The sequence below is a fragment of the Lissotriton vulgaris genome, unplaced genomic scaffold (assembly GCF_964263255.1).
Source record: "Lissotriton vulgaris unplaced genomic scaffold, aLisVul1.2 SCAFFOLD_744, whole genome shotgun sequence".
NCBI classification, from domain to species: Eukaryota; Metazoa; Chordata; class Amphibia; order Caudata; family Salamandridae; genus Lissotriton; species Lissotriton vulgaris.
The window spans coordinates 486,171-506,606 of NW_028241174.1; the positions used below are offsets into that span (position 1 = coordinate 486,171).

Sequence of the window (20,436 nt, forward strand, 5' to 3'; positions counted from 1 at the left end):
CAATGAGAAATTCGGTATCCATTGCCTACAATATGATGTAATGCCCAAGAAAGCACGCACTTCTCTCTGCGTCCTTGGTACACTCAGACTCGCAATTGCCTGAATTCTTTCTGGGGTCAGTTTCCTTCCCTCCTTCGATAAGAGGTGACCTAAGTAGGTCACTTCTTGTTGACAATATTGTAACTTAGAAAGAGAGACTTTGTGATGAAAATCAGACAAATGACGCAACAACGACAACGTAGCCTCTATACAAATCTCCTCAGTATCTGCAGCTAAAAGCAAATCGTCGACGTACTGAACAAGGGTAGCGCCATCAGGTAAAACAATCGTGTCAAGCTGTGTTTTCAGAGCCTGGCTATATATTGATGGACTTTTGCAATAGCCTTGAGGAGCGCGCTTGAAGCGGAAACTTCGGACTCCTAGACTGAAACCAAAAATATCTCTGCTCTCCAAGGCAATCGGGATGCTGAAGAAAGCATTCTTAAAGTCAATCACCGAGAACCAAGTGGCTGAAGCTGGAATCATTGTCAATAGCGTCGTGATGTCAGGGACAACTGGAAACTGTGGCACAACTATTTTATTCACCTCCCAAAGGTCAATCACGAACCTATAAACAGGTGGTTGGGAAGCGTCAGTGCGCTTTAAGACAGTCAAAACCAGACTATTACAAACGTTGCCTCTCGTCTCTTCCATTACATCTTTCTCAACCAATTCATAAATGATCATTAGCAACGCTTTTTCACCTTCGCTAGAGATCTTGTATTGGGGAATGCGTGGCAATTTAACATTGTCTTTCAACGTCACAACATGCGGTGATATTTGCAAAAGACCTACATCATTGGGACCAGTAGCCCAAAGAGTATCCGGAAGGGAAGACAATTCTGTATGGAGTTTATCCTTACATAGATAGATCGGAGAGACCACTCGTTTACCTCGTGTCAGTTGTACTCCTGAAGGAGAACAATACAGAGTCGCATATAATCTTTTCAACAGATCCAATCCCAACAAATTCTCACCGCAACCTGTTGTAAGAATAAGGGGTGCTTTGAATTCACAAGGTCCAACAGAAAGAGACATAAGACTAGAAATTGGGTTCCTAATCGGGGGGCCTGAAAAACCTACTGAAACATTCATTTCACCAGACAAAGGTGCGCCAGGGAGTTTCAAGAGCATAATAGAACTCTTTGTAGCACCAGTATCCAACAGAAAAGGTTCTGACACACCTGAGGTAATCACCCCAACATAAGGTCCATTCTGATCTACTGGAACTGAAACAACTCCCTCTCTTTGTCCATGGCTGTCCTAGCAATCATTGCCTAACGTATTCTCATCCTCTGCATAGTAGTCATCAGCATAGTACTGGCTCGTCCTACCAGACGCATTATTCTGTTGATCAAAACTATTCATTGAATTCTGTGGTGGAAACGGACATGCATTTTGTGGGAACGCACCGCGTCCCCTACCTCTAGGCACTTGTTGAACACCGCGACCTCGCACACCTGTAGCGCCATTCGTACGTTGTAACAAAACCGGGCAACTATTCCTAAAATGGCCTCCCTCTTTACAATACGCACACTGATTGGGACCATACGGTGAACGCTGTTGAGAAGACTCGTTCCTTTGCGAGTTTCTCGAATACTGCTGAGGCTGCTGATAATCGCACTGCTTATTAGTGCGGGGTGGATACGCTTGTTGCAACAGAACTTTAGTTTTTAATTCTTTAGTCTTTTTATCCGCTTTCTCTAACTCATCCTTGCGTCTATTTTCATAGTACTGGGCTGTAGATAAAATCTGCGCTGACGTTGAGACAGCCCAAGCACTCTCGGAATCTTTCAACTTAGCACACAACTCCGGCAGTAGATTGTGCACAAATTTGTCGACGAACAATCTCTGGCCACCTTCAGTAGCCATATCCTGACCGCTATGATCTACAAAAGTTTCTTCAAACCGCGTGAAGAAATCGGGCACCGCTTCGTCTTTCTTCTGCTTACATGCAGACAATTTATCCCAATTGACACGTAATTCAGGCATTAAAGTCTTCATATAAGTAATTATTCTACCAGGGAGTTCGGCAATTAAAGGCTCGGGTTTAGCACCACTGACTTGTCTGTTATCTACAGCAGCGATATTAGCCCATGTATCACCTAACTCCTGATCGTGATCGGTGTGGCGAATCTTTCCCCATAAAGGCTGTGGAACCAGGTTCCCAAACAATATATCTATATCGGCTAAGTTCATAATGCACGAGCTTGCAGTTTGTGACAATTCCTTATAATACCCTGCAGGATTCTTACGAGGATCAGGCAATGTCTGTTTGAGAGCCAAGACTTCAGATCTCTTCCAAGGAACATGCACCCATACACGCTGAAAATGCGGTGGAATGGCTGGATTAGCATTTGCGTCCCCTTCCCTCCAAACCGGAGGAACCTCTCTCATGGGGTACTGTCGCGCCTTTTTCCTACCAGGTGCGTCACATCCAGACAGTGATCGAGAAGTGCCCCCTCTACTCCAATACGACAACAAGGTCGCAACCGCTTTTTCAACATCGGTGCCTACATTCATACCCTCCGCGAACGTGAACCGTACACGGCACAATTCAGACAGGTCATGTTCTAGATCATTTCCTACCAGATCTTCACGGAGAAGTACTCACATCTGTTCAAAAACATATCTCTGCTTCGATGCTTCTCATTGACGGAAGACTTCTATGATAGACTCGTCATCATATTTTGCAGTATCGACAACCCATTTACGTGCTAACCGATCTAGTAATTCTCTCTCTCGATAGTCAGGCAGCTGACTCTGCAACTGCCTTCGTTCTGTGTTAGGGGTCGTATTAGGCGACCCAAAGAAAGGTGAGAAAAGGCCAGTAACAGTGTTGGTCATTCTCTGTCGAATAGAAGGAGAAGCTGGCGGAAGGACAGGAGGAAAGACAGATTGAGGTAATGCAGAAGTGGAGACAGACACAGAAGGAGTATCAGGATAAACAGTTGGAGCAGTAGGCAAAGTCGTAGGGAACACAGATGGAGTGGTTAGCAGAAGCGGCGGCCCCTGAGGGGGCTGCGCCGGGAGAGTCGGGACCAGCTGAAGAGGAGCTGGCGGCTGTGGTAGAACCTGCAGTGCAGCAATGGGGTGTTGCACAACCAAAGGTTGCTGAGGTGCAGTAGCACTCTGCGCATAAGGAGGTGGTGAACTTAGTAGATGAGACATTAAAGGGTCTTGATCAACTTTTTCCTTTAATTCTTGTCCTTTACGTGGCAAAACTGGGTAGCACTTATCTACCGCTAACTTCCTACTTCTAAGCATTTGTTCGCTCTCTTGTTCTTCCTCATTATCCCTGAACGCAACGGCAGCTTGTACCATTGATATACCTCGTTTATTTTTCTTTGCTAATTTTATTTCTTTCTGTTTGGCTTCTTTGCGCCATATGCGAAAAGAGTCAAACATTGCCGGCCGGGCTTTCTTCTTAAAAAGTTTAACCTCCAAATTATCTAAGATTTCGGTGTCGAAACTACCATATTGGGGCCATTTTAAAACACCATCTTTTCTGGTGTATCGGATCCATACTTCATTATATGTGATGGGGCCTGCGCCGTGCTTCACATAGAGTTCATATGTTGGAGTTCCAATCAGAGGAACCTGACACAAGTCCTCCAATCAGGAATCCTTATTACAACCAAGACAAAACAAATTTCCAAGTCTGCTAAAACTAGGCATCTTCGCTCTCTAGTCTAGCTTCAAACTTCGAAGGATTATCGAATACAATAGTCTTGTGAATACACGAGTCCTTCGGTTTTGGCACTTGCAAGTTCCAATACAAAATAATCCAGAAGGATACCAAGAACTGAGAATCAAACTAAGGACTGGGAGACGCTCCGCTTATACTTAACTGAGGTATCGATGACGTCACCAGAAGACTCGTCTATCGTTTCGCTCTACCAATCATCAAGGGTCAAAACAGGGCGATAGTCAGGGCAGTAGTCCTTCGTAGCCGTCGGGATGCGGGGAACCTCGCAGCAAAGACCTTCGGAACCACGTTGACATACAGGTGTCGCTGAAGTGGCTGGCCGTCCTCCGGAATTTTCACACAAAGCTCCTCACGAACCTCTGGCTTGGACCGGTACCGCTGATACCGCCCCACGTTAGGCGCCAACTGGAGTACCGGGTTTTTATGGACCCGGCGGTGCCAGGGAGAACACCTGAAAACTCCGAGCCCTTCCTGTTTTGAACCACAGAAACAGCGAGTCTTCTTGGTGAAGTCAAAGATCGAATTTATTGGCTGCAGCCAGTAACAGATATCCTAGAAGTACAACGGCATGTATATTCTCAGGAGACTGCTCAAAGTTACAAAGTCAGCCTTCGTCTTTATAAAAAATAATGAGCTTCGGGCACAAATTCCTTGTTTTACAGTAAGACCATACAAATATTTTTACTACAAAGGAAAAGCAGAGTCATGATGACAAGCACATATTTTAGTTCGTCCAACCTGTAATTGATTACCCGGCAAGACCTAGTATCTTCATCAGATATCGACGGACCACCAATAAAATCGGGCACCTCCTCCTCGTAAAGCAAGTCATAAAGCAAGAAACAGGGACAGGGGTGTGTAAGATTAAGCATGAGTTGTGTGCGATGAAAGGTTTATAATATGTTGTGCCTTGATACTCATCTTGCTCGGCCACTGGGGAAGGACTTGGCCGAACAGGTTTGGCCTCGGGCAGTGGAGTCAGCTTGCCCAGGTCACAGAGGAGTCAGCTAATGTGCACGTGTCCTTTGAACCAGGTTTTGGCTTCTAGTCATTTGGCTATGTGAGGGCAATCACAAAATGGATGCCGTTCACAAAATGAAACCCGAGGATTAGGAACGGAAATGCTCATTTCAGGGTGATCCCGTCACTCGATCGTGACGGAAATGCTGGTGTCTGTTGCTTAAATCATTACCGGTTTGCTGATACCAAAATCGTAATGGTGCGACGATGTTTTATGACACGGTCCAGAATTTTCAGTACCACACCACCCTGCCTCTCCCCCACCCCGCATGTCTGCCCCATGGAACTCCCATCCACGGGCCGCGGCTGATTGGTGGTTGCAGATCGTATCGCCCTCCCCGGAGCATATCTTTTCAGTCTATGCTGCAGCGGTATAGAGCCCTTATTCTGAAGGGCCGTAAATACAACACATCGCCTTGAAAATCCTCTGCTCCACAGGGAGCCAATAAAGTTCCCTTGAACCCTCGGAAGCCGAGGATCTCCGTGACATGTTTAATACCAGGTTTGCTGCAGCCACCTGAACTCTGTACAGTCTCTTGACTGGGTAGTCAGGGTCTCATAATAGGAGAGGATTACAGTTGTCTAATCTACTGAGAATGACACTTCGCACAATTATTGCTTTAGCCTGATCAGGTAGGACAGGATACAGTTTTGTTGGTTCTCGAAGCAGTGCAAAACAAACTCCAGCCACTTTGTTCACATACTTTTCCAAGGAAAGACGATCATCATAAGTGACTCCAAGATTGTGTACTGCTTCTGAGAAGCATAACTCAGTCTCTGTAGGGAGTGGCCAGAAATTCTTTGCTACTGGCATCAAAATCTTGTTCACTGACCAGCATGAAAATTCTGTCTTATTCCCGTTTAGTTTAAGGGAGTTTGCACTCACCCATATACAACATCCACTAAACAGGTCTAGAAAGCTTTTACAGCATCTGTCTGATTATTATTAACCCCTTCGCCGCGGGGCTAATTCCCCCGCGGTGCGGGGGGGGGGGGCCGCGCACTGCGCCGCGGTGCTGATGACGAGCCCAGGCTCGTCATGCAGCACGGTTCTCGTGTGCTGGTGACGAGCCTGGGCTCGTCATGAGCCCGCCCGCGCAATGGAACGCTCAGCAGAGCGGGGGAATTATCCCCGCGTGTGAGCGGTCCACGGCTCATGATGAGCCCAGGCTAGTCACCAGCACACGAGCACCGTGCTGCATGACGAGCCTGGGCTCGTCATCAGCACAGAAGGGGTTAAAAGACAGAATCAGCTGCGTATCGTCTACATAATTAACCACAGAAGCGTGGTATGTCTTTATCAGGGAAATTAGAAGCTGCATATAAATGTTAAACTGCACCGGGCTCAGTGCTACACGTTGCCCCCCCCCCCCCCCTGTTTAATATGTCTAGAAACTGATTGATAAGGTGGTAGTGCCACCGTCTGACAGTGATCTTGCAAATAGGGTTTTATCCACTTCCATACGGTCCCACCAACACCCAAGGCCTTCAACCTTGTCAGCAGGGTGTGGTGGTTGACTGTATCGAAAGCGAGCGACAAATCCAGCAGGACAAGAACTGTAGACTGTCTGCCCTCATGTGGATCTCATACAATGCGGTCTCTGTATCAGGGCCCGGTCTAAAGCCGGACTGTTACTCCTCAAGCAAGAAGCAAGACTAAGAAGGAAGATAAGATCTTACTAACATGACGCTCCAGAATTTTCACCGAGGATGGAAGGAGAGAACATGGCCTATAATTACTTCAATTCAATTCATAATCTTTATTCGATTGTAGGTTTTACAATCATAAAAGTGCATTTTATAAGCACACAGTTAAAACCATTACACACAATTCATTTTCAAATGGCAAATAATGACACAGTAAACAGTACAATATATCAGACAATAGGAGCATGGGCAATATATGGTTAAAAATATAAATAACTGTGATCTTAAAAAGCACCAGCAATATTTTACAGCATGGTTAGCCATCCATGCTTTTCCTGAAGCAGATAGCTTTTTAAAAAAAATTACATACAAACAAAGTACAGTCAATATTCAGTAGTTGTAAGTAATAAAGTGCGGGTTTAATTTGTGTGAAACTCATTTTTTTAAGGCACGGTTTAAGGTATAATTTCCGTGGAGTAGAGTAATAAGGGCAAATAAAAAGGAAGTGTGCCAGATCTTGAGGAGACTTTCCGTCGCAGCCACAAGCTGGCAACACTTCGCCCCGTTGAGCACCACTTGGGAATGCCAATAGAAGATGATAGAGGTCAAAGCGGAACCTTGTTAGCAGAAACCGTTCATAGCTAGACATAGGCCATGTCAGGTAAGGTTCTGTTTGCAAGCATGTTTTTAACAATAGATGTTTCCTAACACTGACCTTCTGTATCTCGGCCTCTTCTCTGTCGGTACATCTTAACAAAACTATGGCATTCTTGACCAGGTTCACATCAGATTTTCTAATTGTGTTTGGGGCATAAAACAGATCCTGTCGACCAATTGCCGTTAGGCTGTCCTTTATGTACTTTACCCACGGTACCTTAAATCTCCCATCTAGCTGTAAAGCTTCTTTCAGTAGGGCATGTGTTAATGGAATTTCATTGTTTAGCCAACATTTCAACCAACATGTGACTGGGCTTACTGCTATTCTGTCACCTAGATAGGGGACCCCCAGCTCCTCGTGTACTGAGTAATTCCCAATACCCCTGGGCAGTCTTAGGATCTTTTTTAGGAAGTTATTTTCTGCGACCTCTAGGTCTTTAGTCTTGCGATAGCCCCAGAGCTCACTCCCATAACAGGCAACAGCAACGCTTTTTGCCTGGTACAATTTAAGCAATGCGGCCAACGGGCAATTGCCGATTTTTTTTGCAAAGCCAAGGATGGCCGCATTGACCCTTGTTGTTTCTCCCTTCTTTTTGGAGACTGCTGGGCCCCATGATAACTTGTGATCTATCAGGACCCCGAGGTAAGAGAAGGAGTTGGTTGATGGAATTTTCTCCCCATTTATACTGAAATGGCCAGGTTTCAGAATACCCTTACCTGCTTTCATAACGAAGGACTTGGAGTTATTTATACTTAAACCACGTGACTCCATAAATTTGTGGAAGGAATTTAATAGTTTCTGGAGGCCGATTGCTGTTCTAGAAATAAGAACAGCATCGTCGGCGTAGAGTAATACAGGTACCCCTTTGCGCTCGACTAAGGGGTAATCTGCTTCTACAAGTAAAAGAAATTCCTCCAGTTCGTTAATATACAGGTTGAATAAAAAAGGGGCCAAGATACAACATTGTCGGACACCCCGATTTATTTTAAATTCATCCGTTACATTAAGGTCTTGAGAGTAACGGACGTTCGCCCTTGTGTCTGTATGCAGATCAGCGAGGAAATTAACAAGGTTCCTCTCTACACCCATTCTCAGCAGAGTGGCCCATAATAGGCTTCTGTCTACACAGTCAAAAGCGGACGACAAGTCCATGAAGACCATGTAGACAGTGCCTTGTCTCGCCAATGTATACTTACTTAGAATAAGGTATAGATTCAGACACTGCGTAATGGTCGAATGATCTGGTCTGAACCCGTATTGTATGGGTGAAAGGATATTGTTTTCTTTAGCCCAGGTAGATAACCTGTTAAGAATTACACCCCCTACCACTTTAACTACTGAATTCAGTAAAGAAATTGGCCTGTAACATAACGGGCTACTGCGGTCGCCCTTCTTAAAAATGGGGACTATAGTCGAAAGACCCCAAATTCTTGGGCATCCAGTTGTCACTGCTGCATTTATTACAGCCGTGAGAACCGGGGCCCAAAAAGGGATACTAGACTTAAACAGGTCCGGCGGCAATCCATCCGGACCCGGGGCCTTGTTGGTAGTTAGACCCTGTATTCCCCTAACGGTCTCTTGTACTGTGAAACACAGTGGAATCGCAGTTGGAATTAAAAGGTCAGAGACTTCCCGTTGCTCATTGCTCTTAAAAATTGTACTGAAATGGGACACCCACTCCCCCTCTGGGATTAAGTTAATTACTTAAAACTGCTAGGTTTTCTGATGGCTTATTCGGCAGAGGCAGAACCACAGCCTTCTTCCAGCAGAGAGGTACTAGTCTTTTAGTGATTGATGACAGAGTAATATTAGTGTAGGCACCAACTCATCCATCCATTTTTTCTGCTGTTTAGGCGGAAGAGAGTCTAATTGGGTTTTCAGACGCTGAGGACAAAGCGATTGTTAACAAGATGACCTCTGTAATTGGCTAAAAGAATTCAATCCTCCAATGGGTGTTCTCACCACTCCTGAGTCTCGACATTTCCAAAGCATCTCCATCAGACAAAGAAGCAACAGTCATGGTGATGCTATCACTGGAAGGTGCAGCTTCCACCTCAGAAGAATTACCTATGTTCTTTTCAAAGAAGACCGCAAGATCATCACACGGCTGCTGAGTAGGAATAATATCATGTTTTAAGCCCTGCGGATTAGATAAGCCCCGGAAGAACTCAAAGGCCTTCTCTGCACTATTAGCGGCTGCTAAAATAGAATCGTGTAAACGCCGCTTCTGCTGTGTGTATCTCCTTTTTATGCTTATGTAATGTTGTTTGTCTTCTTTCATGTAAGACAACGGGGTTTCCTTTCTAATTGTCTGCACTCTAGTTTTTTTGCTTTTAATGACTCATTATACCATGGGGCAGATAGATGGGTACAGGCTTTTAACTTAATAAGGGGACTATTTTATCCCAAATCACCGTAATCTCTTCATTAAACTTTCTGCAATTAGTTTCAATTAAATTGTTGGGATCAAGACTGTTAGAAAAGTCAAAGTCTTGCCCAACAGAGTACTCTGGGATATTATTTTAAGCCATCCCCTAAAGATTTCTTAACCTGAATTATGTCAGTTTATTCATTTTAGAATTTGTTCTTCAAACTGAAACAATTCAAAGCAAAGTCCACATTTTTACATAGAACATAATTTAATAACTGAGGCTCTTCCAGGTCAAGTGTCACCAATTCTCCCTGAGTATTAAGAACCTCCTGTTATGAATGAAAACACCCTGGTATAGTAGACAGTGGTGCACTTTCCTGAGTACGGGTTATACCCAGTTCTAGTTTTGCAGCTTGTATGGATAGACATTTTCTAACTGAAACAAGAGACTTAAGAGTCTTATCCTGTGCTTTTTCTAAAATCCTTGTTTATTTACAGGTGTACATTTAATTCCATATAAGAGCGTTAGAAGTATATGGTATACTTTGAGCATGGACACTAGTTGTTTCTCTGGTATGTCATCAATTATTTCTAGGAATGCAGGAGTTTTATCCAGGTATGCCGCCTGATCTCAGGAACTCTAGACTATAATACATGACGCATTCAGAATATATCAGGCTGTACTCCATCTGCCCTCACTCAGAATGTAAAAGTTCGGCTGTCTTGAGGGTCCATTTGGGATATCACAAGCTGTGCTGTGTCATGTGACCCTATTCAGAATATCACAGACTGTCTGTGTTGAGGTGTGAGGTCGGCACCCTTGTGTCTCCTTAGATGAGATCCTTGCATTAACCTGAATTGAACAACTAATACCTAAACGTCTGCGAGAATTTAAAATTGATTGTGAAAACTGATGTCCTTTTATTTTGCAGGATGTCAGAAGCACCCTGGACAGGTAAGGCTAGTTTATTGTACTCCTCTCAGTGTGTAAGGAGCAGGTCTGGCTGCAGGGTGGAAATGTCAGTACTGAGCTCACACAGATCCACTCTGCTGCCAAAGAAATACCACCTCATAAAAGTATTATATGTTGATCACCTCATAACTACTCTCCCATATTCCAAACAGTGTTGAGGGCCGCTGGCTTGTTCTTAAAACATCCACAGTCTTTAAAAACTCCTTTTCATTCTAAGAAACTTTAATTGAGTTTTAAAAAAAATCCTTTGAGACTCCACAAACTCCTAGTCTCATGAAAATACCCCCTCACTCCAGGGAAACTCTCCTGTGTCCAGGAAAAGCCCCTTTGTCCACAGAAACTACCTCAACTTTTCCACAATCACAGAGAACTCAATACCTCCTTCAGTACTTTTCGACGCCGCTGCCAATCCTCAAATGTCCCTCTAGTGCTTTGAAACATCATTGGAAATGTCTAAAGCCCACATCTTCTCCTGTCTCATCTTTTAGTAAGGAGCCTGTGTGGGGCCGTAGAAGGCTCCATCTCTAGTTTTATGTCCTAGTTTAGGGAACATACATAACGTATTGCCGGTGCCTATCTGACTGCAAGTGGCCCCAGTACCCAGAGTTAAATTACCAATAGAAATGAGTGGACACAATTTGCAAACTTTTTCTGGGCAATTAGCAGCTAAATGAAAGCACTAATTCTGAGATGATGACTGGTATAGTAGAGAGACACATGCTCCATTTCTTCAAACTGAGGCAAAGTGATGTGGTGCTGAGTTACAATTTTATAATACATTTGTTATTCATGCTTAATATTTCACATTCAGAGGTTTATGCATAATGGTGCATTCACCACAGGTGCTTTATTCAGAAGGCGGTGCCGAAACCCGTCTCACCCACTTGTGATTAACACCAGGGCGTTCCCAAGGGAAAAGCTTTAGAGCAGTTATTACATTTTGAAACAAACCTCTACTCTTACGGTGATATGTGCACCAAACATGTAACGCGCTGCACATCAATCCATCGGTTGCAGTCCCGGGGAGGGCTTCAAAATAAAAACCTTTATGAAAACGAGAAGTGGCTGAAGTGCAGCAGTTTTTGAAAATAAAAGACACAACGTAAAATAGGCATGGATTATGTCGATATCATTCAGTGTCATAAAGATGCGCATGAGGGAATGGCACTCGAAGATTTTGCCCTGGGCTAGTGAAAGTCACAGTTGAATTAAGATGTCCTGCGTGCACTAGAACACTGAGCACAGAAAGGGGCTTGGACCTGTGTCTGAGTCACAATGTCATGTATTGTCCAAAATCCAGGTATAAATAAATCCACTGGTCATTCTATAAAAAAAGTTCACTTTATGCTTTCCCTTCAGTTCCACTTGTTAGATTTACTTCCATTAATCTGGATATTAATTCATCGGAATACGTTATTTTCAAGCGCTCCTCCAGTCCTCATTAACCCAACCCTGTTCCTCCAATCTGCTTTTAGTGGAAAGAAACCTTTTTTGTCCCTCAGTGACTTCCCATCAGCCTACAACATCCTGGGGTCAGCATCAAATAAATCCTCAACCCCTTGAAAGTGTCCAGAACCCTCACTTAAGACAACAAAGACGGGGAGAGAGAGATGGAGACTAAAATATTGAAAAATAGAAAAAAGGTGGAAGAAGAGACAAAGGCGACTGACCAGGAAGGGAGTGAGAAGGGACAAACATGCAGAGGGAGGTGGAGAAGAGGAGAGTGAAAGAGACACAGGCAGGAATTTGAGAGAAGAGCCCCTGCTTGACACAGGCACCATTTCAATTTTGGAGCTACCCTGGAGTGAATATCCAGTGCACGTGGTTTAGGATAATCTGAAAGCAGTTTTGGTCGTGACAGAGGGGCTAATCCTATGATACTTTATAGAATGACACCTGGGAGCAGCTCACAACAACAAGAGATAGAAGGAAAGTGGAGGACTCATCTTAGGGAGGTGTACGAAGCAGCCAGCAAGACGTAGTCAACCTAAAGGCTGTGGATTGAAATGAGATATCCACAAACAGAATTTGCTGCAGAGTCCAAGGTGCAGGACCTCAGAGACTCCAAGGTGCAGGACCTCAGAGAATACAGGGTGCAGGACCTCAGAGAATACAGGGTGCAGGACCTCAGAGACTCCAAGAAGCAGGACCTCAAGGACTCCAAGGTGCAAGTCCTCAGGGTGCGGGACCTCATAGCCTCCAGGGTGCAGGACAGATAAATTCTGAGGTGCAGAACTTCAGTGAGTCCAATGTGCAGGGTCCCAGTAATGCAATGATTCGAAGATGCAGGACATATAGAAATTCCAGGTTGAAGGCTTTCGCCGACAGGATGCAGGATTTCACAGATACTTATAGTCCGCACTACTGAGATTTTCACGAGCAGGACACCTAAGAGGGAGAGGGAGAAAGCAAGAAAGAGACAGTGGCACAGAAAGAGAGAGACCGACTGACATAGGAGACAGGAGATCGTGAGAGTGAGTACAAGATCAGAAGGCATATATAGAGAGTGAGAGAGAGTGTGTGAGATTATTCACACCTGCCTTTGAGATCCCCAGAACAGAAAGAGAAAGAGACAAAGTGGGAGTGAGAAAGAAAGAGTTGGTATTTGTGTGTGTGCGTGAGTTTGTGAAGACAAGTGTTATTCGGTTAAACATTGAAGCAACGAGGGGCAGAGCGAGTGATACAGATGTCGAGACAGAGATAGAGGGAGTGAGTGTAGTAACAGCAATTGTTCACAATGATCTTTGTGCTGTTAGTCACAGAGAGACAAAGTAGGGGATGGAGAGAGAGAGAGAGAGAGAGAGAGTGAAACAAAGTAGAGTGTGGCATATAGAGTGAGTGAGTGAGTGTTTGCAGTAACAAGGAATGTTTAAAGTTTCCTTTGGGATGCCTGGAGCTCTCTGAAAGAGAGGAAGTTAGGAAGAGATACTCATAGAGGCAGTGAGCGAGAGAAACACAAAGGGATGTGACAGAGTGAGAGAGAATCACACAGGTAAACAGATAAATAGACAGAAACAGAGATGGAGAGAGAGTGGCCGTGTGTGTTGGTAGCTGAGTTTTTCACTCTTTCCTCTGAGATCTTGAAGCTTGTATTATCAGGTGCTAATCCCTGCAAGGTTTGAAGCAGAGGGGCATTCAGAGTGGAAGGCAGAGTGTTTGACACTTTCGGAGGCCCCCTAGAGGTGCGGGTGTTGTGAGTGTGTGTGTGTGTGCGTGTGAGTGTAGTAAGACACATCAAGTGCTGTCCTGCAGGCCCTCCTGTGATTACAGTATTTTATTTCTAATACTGAGGTGTTTGTGTTGTTCCTTTTCATATCCCTTTACCTCTGTGTGTCTGTAACACTAACATGATTTGTGTCCCTTCAGGTGTGAGGTGGTGACGTTTCAGGGTCCAGAAAAGTTCAAGAAATATAAAGGTAAGTGGACTTGAGCTGACCGGCCCCATTCACCCCACCCCACGGATCTGTGATAAGACCCCTTCTAAGTCAGAACCTCTGTCCGTGGCCCAGAAAAGGAGCCATGAAAATGACGAACAATCCAAAGGGGTCCCTTCAGGGTGGAGCTCGATCATGACCACAGTGAAACTAAAGTGTGTGTGTGTGTCTCTCCCTGGAGCCTGTATAAGCTGGGAGAGGCTGCATAGTGTGAAGTTATAATCAGAGGAAGCCCCGGTCTGTGTATGCAGCCTACTGCACCTACTGCATCTACTGCACCCACTGTCCTGGGAGGGTTTCTGCATCCTTAGACCCTGTGTGTCTGATCATGTATAGGCTGCAGTGCTGTCCTCTCATGGGGAGAGGCTGCATAGTGTGAACTTTTAATTAAAAGCAGTTCTGCTCTACTCCGTGTACTGTAGTTTGCAGTGTAGTGCAGTGTAATCTCTAGTACAGAGCAGTGTTTAGTGCAGTGTGATGTCTGATGCTCTTTCTAGTACAGTGGGTGTTTCACACTATGTGCAGTCTGGTGCAGTCTGCTATCTAGGACAGCCTAGTACTGTGTTTGCTGTTTCATAGAGTGTGCTGTTTAATGTATACTGATACTGTGTGTTTTGTAGTGTTTATTGGCATTGGTGCAAGCTTCCCTGACTCTGAACATGTTTAGAAGTTGCAGAAGTGCAAGTGTCTGTCGTTCAGAACTGGTCTAACACATTCAGAAAGTGCACATTTTCCACACTCAGACCAGGTGTACATACATGGAAGTGCAAGCTTCCCTCTCTCAGAACAGGCCCTCCATTTGCAAAAGTGGTGCAAGCTTCTCTCACTGTGCACATGTCCATGAGATGCAGACGTACAAGCTTCTGTTACTCATAATAGTTAACACACTCAGAAGTGCAAGCTTCCCTCCTTCAGAGCTTGTCTAGGACATACAGGGGAGGTGAATAGGTGGCGCACGCAGACATACAAGCTTCCTACACTCAGGACAGGTCTCACACAGGCCAGATTTACACATACAGAAGAGCAAGCTTCTCTCACTCATAACACAGATGCACAGGTGCAAGCTTTATATATATATATATATATATATTACAAACACACGCACACACACACCAACACACACACTTATCTCTCTGATTTAAAAACATCCAAAATAATGGTAGGATGAAAATGGTGGCGGAAATGGCAGCTATATCTGGTTATTGGCATCTCCAGTAAACTATGGTATGTAGAGCGATGTGAGCTGTCTTGTGCACTGCACTGTCTTTTACAGTGCGCTCTCTAGTGCAGTGTTCCACACAGTGCAGGCTTTTGCTAGCGCTCTCATGCTCACTGTACTGTCATGTACAGTGTGCCCTCTAGGGCAGTGTGCCATACAGTGCAAGGTTCTTGTTAATGCTGTCTTGGGCACTGTACTGTCTTGCACAGTGTTCCACACACCGCAGTGCTCTTGCTAGTTGTACTGTCTTGTACAGTGTGCCCTCTGGGGCAGTGTGATGTCTACTGCAGCGAACCTTTCAACAGAGTGTGACACCTTGTACAGTGTACTGCATAGTACAGATTTCTGTCTAATACAATGAATCCACTAGTGCAGTGAGCTGTCTAGTGCTGTGTGCTTTATAATATAGTATACCATCTATTACTGTGTGGCATCTGGTGCAGTGAGCTCCCTAGCACTGTGTACTGTCTAGTGCAGCACTGGTCAGTGTAGTATAGTGTACTGTGTAGGGCAGTGTGCTCTCTAGAGTAATGTGTCATCTAATGCAGTGTGACACAGTGTGCTGCCTGGTGCCTATTGTGTTGTGCTTTCCAGTGCTGCATGCTGCCTAGAACTATGTGCTGTCTAGTACAGTGTATTTTTTTGTGCAGTGTGCTAATATAGTGTTAGCTCTAGTGCTCTTTTTTATGATCTTTTTTAGGTCGGGGTCAGCAGAACAAGAGGGGGAACGGCCAAACAGGAAGGGGAAGGGGGCGAGGCAACCAACCTCCCCAATGGCAAACATACTCCCTGCGAGTGACCCGCAGCAGGGGGAGACAACAATTGTCAATAGCATTGTAGTTAATCTATCTGACCATATTCTAACCAGTAGCGAGGAGAGAGTCCTGAACAAGGGGCTGGGCTTTGTCCCGACCCCCACCCATGATACCTTTAAATGTAGGGTCGAGTTTTACGATACTGTTAGAAAAATAAAACTTAAGAAGTTTTTTGCTAATAAAACACAGGAAGGTGTTGGCCTGTTTAATACCAACTTAAGACGACCTTCACAATTATGTCCACCGACTGGGACGGTGGGTTCTGAAGTGGCGGTGTTTGAATCACGAGTACTTCAGGAAATTGAGAACTTAGAATTGAGTAACACAAAAACATGTCAAAGGACGATTGGGATGCAGTAAAAAGTCTGCAAAATAATCCCTTACTGACTATGAAAAGTGCGGACAAAGGAGGAGCGGTTGTTGTTCTCAATACTATTGATTATGAAGCCGAGGTTTATCGGCTCCTCAACGTCCGCACTAACTACCAACCTTTGAATAAGGATCCTACTCATTAACTATTGAAAATCATACGCGAGATGGTCAGTGTGGCCAAAGAAAAGAAATGGATAACAGTAAGGGAGGCGGAGTTCCTGGTGAACGACAACCCCAGGACTCCAGCATTTTATATTTATTTATTTAATGATATTTATAGAGCGCGTGCAAATACCCGTAGGCGTCTCGGCGCTGGTATGCAATGCTGTGTATCCCTGATCAGCAGATTGGTATCTGGGTTTACTGGTTGAATAACCACGTCTTCAGTTTCTTTCTGAACTGGAGGAGCGTGGAACTTATTTTAATGTGGTTCGTTAAGGAGTTCCAGATTTTAGGGGCTGCGATAGAAAAGCGGCGATCACCCCATGAGACTGTTCTACTTCGTTGAACAACAAGTTGGTTCAGTGAGGAGGACCGAAGTGTTCTAGACGGGTTATAAGGAATTAGTAGTTTTTTGAGGAAGCGCGGTCCTTGATCTTGCAGGGTCTTATAAACTATGCATAATGCTTTGAATTTAGCCCTATTTTGTACACTCCCCAAGATACATAAGCCCACACGCCCTCCCCCGGGACGTCCTATCGTTTCGAAGATCCAGTCGGTTTTAGAACCCCTATCCCAGTTTGCTGATTTTTTCCAACGGGAAATCGTTTGCAAAAGATACGATGGACATTTTAAATATAGTGGGCGAGATGGAATTTGATTCAGGAAAAGAGTTCCTTGTAACCATTGACATCGAGTCACTATATCCTTGTATTCCCCAAGATGCGACTCTGGTGGCAGCAGCACGAGCTCTTGGGGATCAAGAATGGTTCTACGATGTGCCCCAAGCATTTGTACTCCAATGTGTAGAACTTGCCCTGACCAGAAACTTTTTCTGCTACAAGGATAAGCTGTTTTTGCAAACCACTGGGACATCCATGGGTGCTACAATGGCACCAAGCCTGGCTTGTATTTATGTGGGCCAGTTCGAAGAGCACGTCGTCTACCCTTCCACCAATCCTTTCCAGAGGCACCTCCGCCTCTGGAGGGGATATATTGACAATGTGCTCTGCGTCTGGTCTGGGGAGGAATCTGGTTTATTGGATTTCCTCAATTGGCTTAATAATCAAGATCCAAGTCTCCGTTTCACCTGGTCTTAAAGCCATGAATCGGCTGTATATTTAGACCTAGACATAGAAGCCAATGCAGGAATGTTACAAACACGGGTACACCAGAAACCCACCGACAGGAACTCCCTCCTCCTATATGAGTCCCACCACCCGAGGGCGTTAAGGGACAACCTGCCTTTGGGGCAGTTCCTCCAGTACCGTAGGAACTGTTCTTCTACAGCTGTTTACATGGAGCAAGCTCAAGGACTGAGCAGTAAATTGCAAGAAAGAAAATATCCTGCTAAAATCATTAGACAGGCAAAAAAGAGGGCACTGAATACCGCTAGAAGTGTTCTCTTGGAGGTCAACCAAAAGAAAAAAGATGAGTGCATCCCGGTAGTGAGGACCTATGACCCACTGGCCACTAAAATCAGGCAGTCTATTCGCAAACATTGGCCACTGCTGTCCAATAATGAATTTAAAATGCCACCCCGAGGTTTGCGTTCAAGAGATCGAGCAACCTAAAAGATAAATTGGTCCACACACGTGCACCACCAACTAAAACTGCACAAGTAAGTTCAATTCCCAAAGGACATTTCCCATGTGGGACATGCTCCGTATGTCCCTTAACTAAGAAAACTACAAGTGTGATATTACGATCAGGCAAAGAGTGGTTCCTTGGCCAGTTTAGTAACTGTAACACCACAAATGTGGTTTACAGGCTGCAATGAGAGTGTGGCCTGCAATATATAGGCCTCACTTCAAGAAAAATTAAAACAAGGATCCAGGAAACCCTCAGTACGATAAAAGCTGGCAAGCTGTCTACTAAACTAGTACACCATTTTTACACCACTAAACATTGTTTTACATGGACAGTACTTGAAAAAGTGGTAGGTGACCCGCACAATGTGGAAAGACTGCTAGTGTCTAAAGAGGCAAGGTGGATCTTTCAGGAAAAAGTGAACAACTGGGATTGAACTAACTTTTGGAGTGGAACAAGGTACATTAGGATTCACATAAATCCAACCCTAATAACCAGATTTAAGACATTACTTATGATGGTAACTATACAGCCTTTACAATTACTTGCTACACCGTTTTGGTATTGGTGAATGGAGGTGAAGTGACTCTGAGCTCCTTTTGGATACCTTGGCTATGTAGCCGTCTCCATCTCCCTTATTTCCGCTCTGTATAAGCAGGAATTTGGTTAATATTTGAAAAATAAGCCCATTGTTTGGATGCCACTATGGATTGTGCATAAATGTGTGCATTACGATATAAATGGCAATCATGAAACCATTTGGCCACCATCAAATCGATTTATAGTTGTCCGCCATTGGTGGCTCATTCACTGATCATTGATTGTGCCACTATGGAGTGTGCATAAATATGTGATTTGCGATATCCATGACAATCACGAAACCATTTGACTACCAGCAGATCTATTTAAAGATGGCCGCCAATGGTGGCGCATTAACTGATGAGTGATTCCATATGCCAGTCGTCGAAAATACTAAATGATGATTGATGTCATATGCCAGTCTATAGTACTAAATACCTCTAGACTATTAAATACTTGGTTGGTGACGGCATGTATCAGGTCGGGATGCACAGGTCTCTTCCCAGGTATTGATATGCGTGAAAACCGTGCCTGCATGTAGGTCCCCGGAAGCTTGTTTCCGGTCCAGGGAAGGCATGGCTTGGCAGTTCGGGCCGGACTGTTCCCATGAGGCACAGGGTCAGACTGATTTGCATATGGCCATGTCTGAACTGGGGTGGTGTGGAGTGCAAAAAAACGATGGATTTAGGCCCAGATCTCTGTACTGGGGTGAATGTATGACATTGTTCTGCATTCGGTCCATCACCTGTGGTTTTTGCATGTAGGTAGGCAGCGGTTTTTCCCATGAAGGTATGTTGCGGCGTATATAGGAGCTAAAGTTTTGTTGCTAGTTACGTTATTTTGGTTCACATATGAAATAGGATGAGACACTTTTGAATATGTGAATATACAAATTTTAATTGACGAAGGTGAGCGTATGATTGGAGCGTACGCGATGAGAAACGGAACCAGGGATCCCGTTCCAAGATGGCAGTGACGGTCTTGCGAGATTGTTTGTATCAAACATGAGACTTTGAGCGGGCGTAGTTGTAATTGAGTACGGACGCGGACTAAGCGCATTTGAACGGGTGGAGACAAGGCGGTTCGTTCATTTCAGATTGGTAAGAAGTGGGTGGCCTGGAGAGTAGACCCCGTCGGTGTCAATGAGTTATTAAAAGGAGACTCGAACAAGTGTCTGCACTTTTGACTCATGCTACTCTCTACCTCTCACTGTTTGATGTTTGCCTATTTGTAGATTCAGACATCGACTGGAAACGGAGGGCGACTCACAGGAGGGGTTTTGCCCATATTTTATACTAATCCTTACGGCCGGTAGGAGTCACCATGGCTGAGTAAGGGTAAATATGAGGAATTTTAATGTATTTTCTGTGCAGTAGTGTGTCTATAGGGTTGTAGCTTCGTGGGCATATTGTAAAGACCATGTATGTTTTTTTTTTTTGTTGACAGTCTCGATGAATGGTGTGTCCAGCATTGATGCAGTGGCAAGGAAATTACTGCCCTGAAGAAATTGCCTAAAAAGTATATAAGGCAATGAAACATGTTGGCTTGTGGTTTTGGGTACATGACTAGCACAACTACAATAATGACCTAGGTCTAGGGCATTCAATTTCTATCGAGCTGGGGTATCACATGTCGTAATCCATTACAAACAACCTCCCAATCCTTTTGAATGTAGGGTAGGGTATACGCCAGTCAGTAGCCCACCTTTAAAAAGCCCGTCCCCTTATCTAGACAGAGGAGAAACCCACACCAACATGTGGTTAGAAAAGAATTTGCAAAGGCAAGGGCAAGATAGCACCTCACGGGCGCACCACCACCACATGACTAGCAACCAAACCCCGCTTTTTAACC

General features: G+C 44.6%; 1 protein-coding gene across 2 annotated transcripts in view; it reads left to right on the forward strand.

The window, feature by feature from the left end:
* Positions 1 to 20,436, forward strand: part of LOC147672094 (E3 ubiquitin-protein ligase TRIM11-like) — a 408,949-nt gene that overhangs the window by 378,973 nt on the left and 9,540 nt on the right. Inside the window, exons 4-6 of one of the 2 annotated variants that reach the window (XM_086948040.1) lie at positions 10,377 to 10,399; positions 13,784 to 13,833; positions 17,083 to 17,113. In XM_086948040.1, the coding sequence (XP_086804166.1) occupies positions 10,377 to 10,399; positions 13,784 to 13,833; positions 17,083 to 17,113 (104 nt within the window). The remainder of the gene's footprint in view (positions 1 to 10,376; positions 10,400 to 13,783; positions 13,834 to 17,082; positions 17,114 to 20,436) is intronic. The other variant, XM_086948039.1, reaches the window with a different exon arrangement.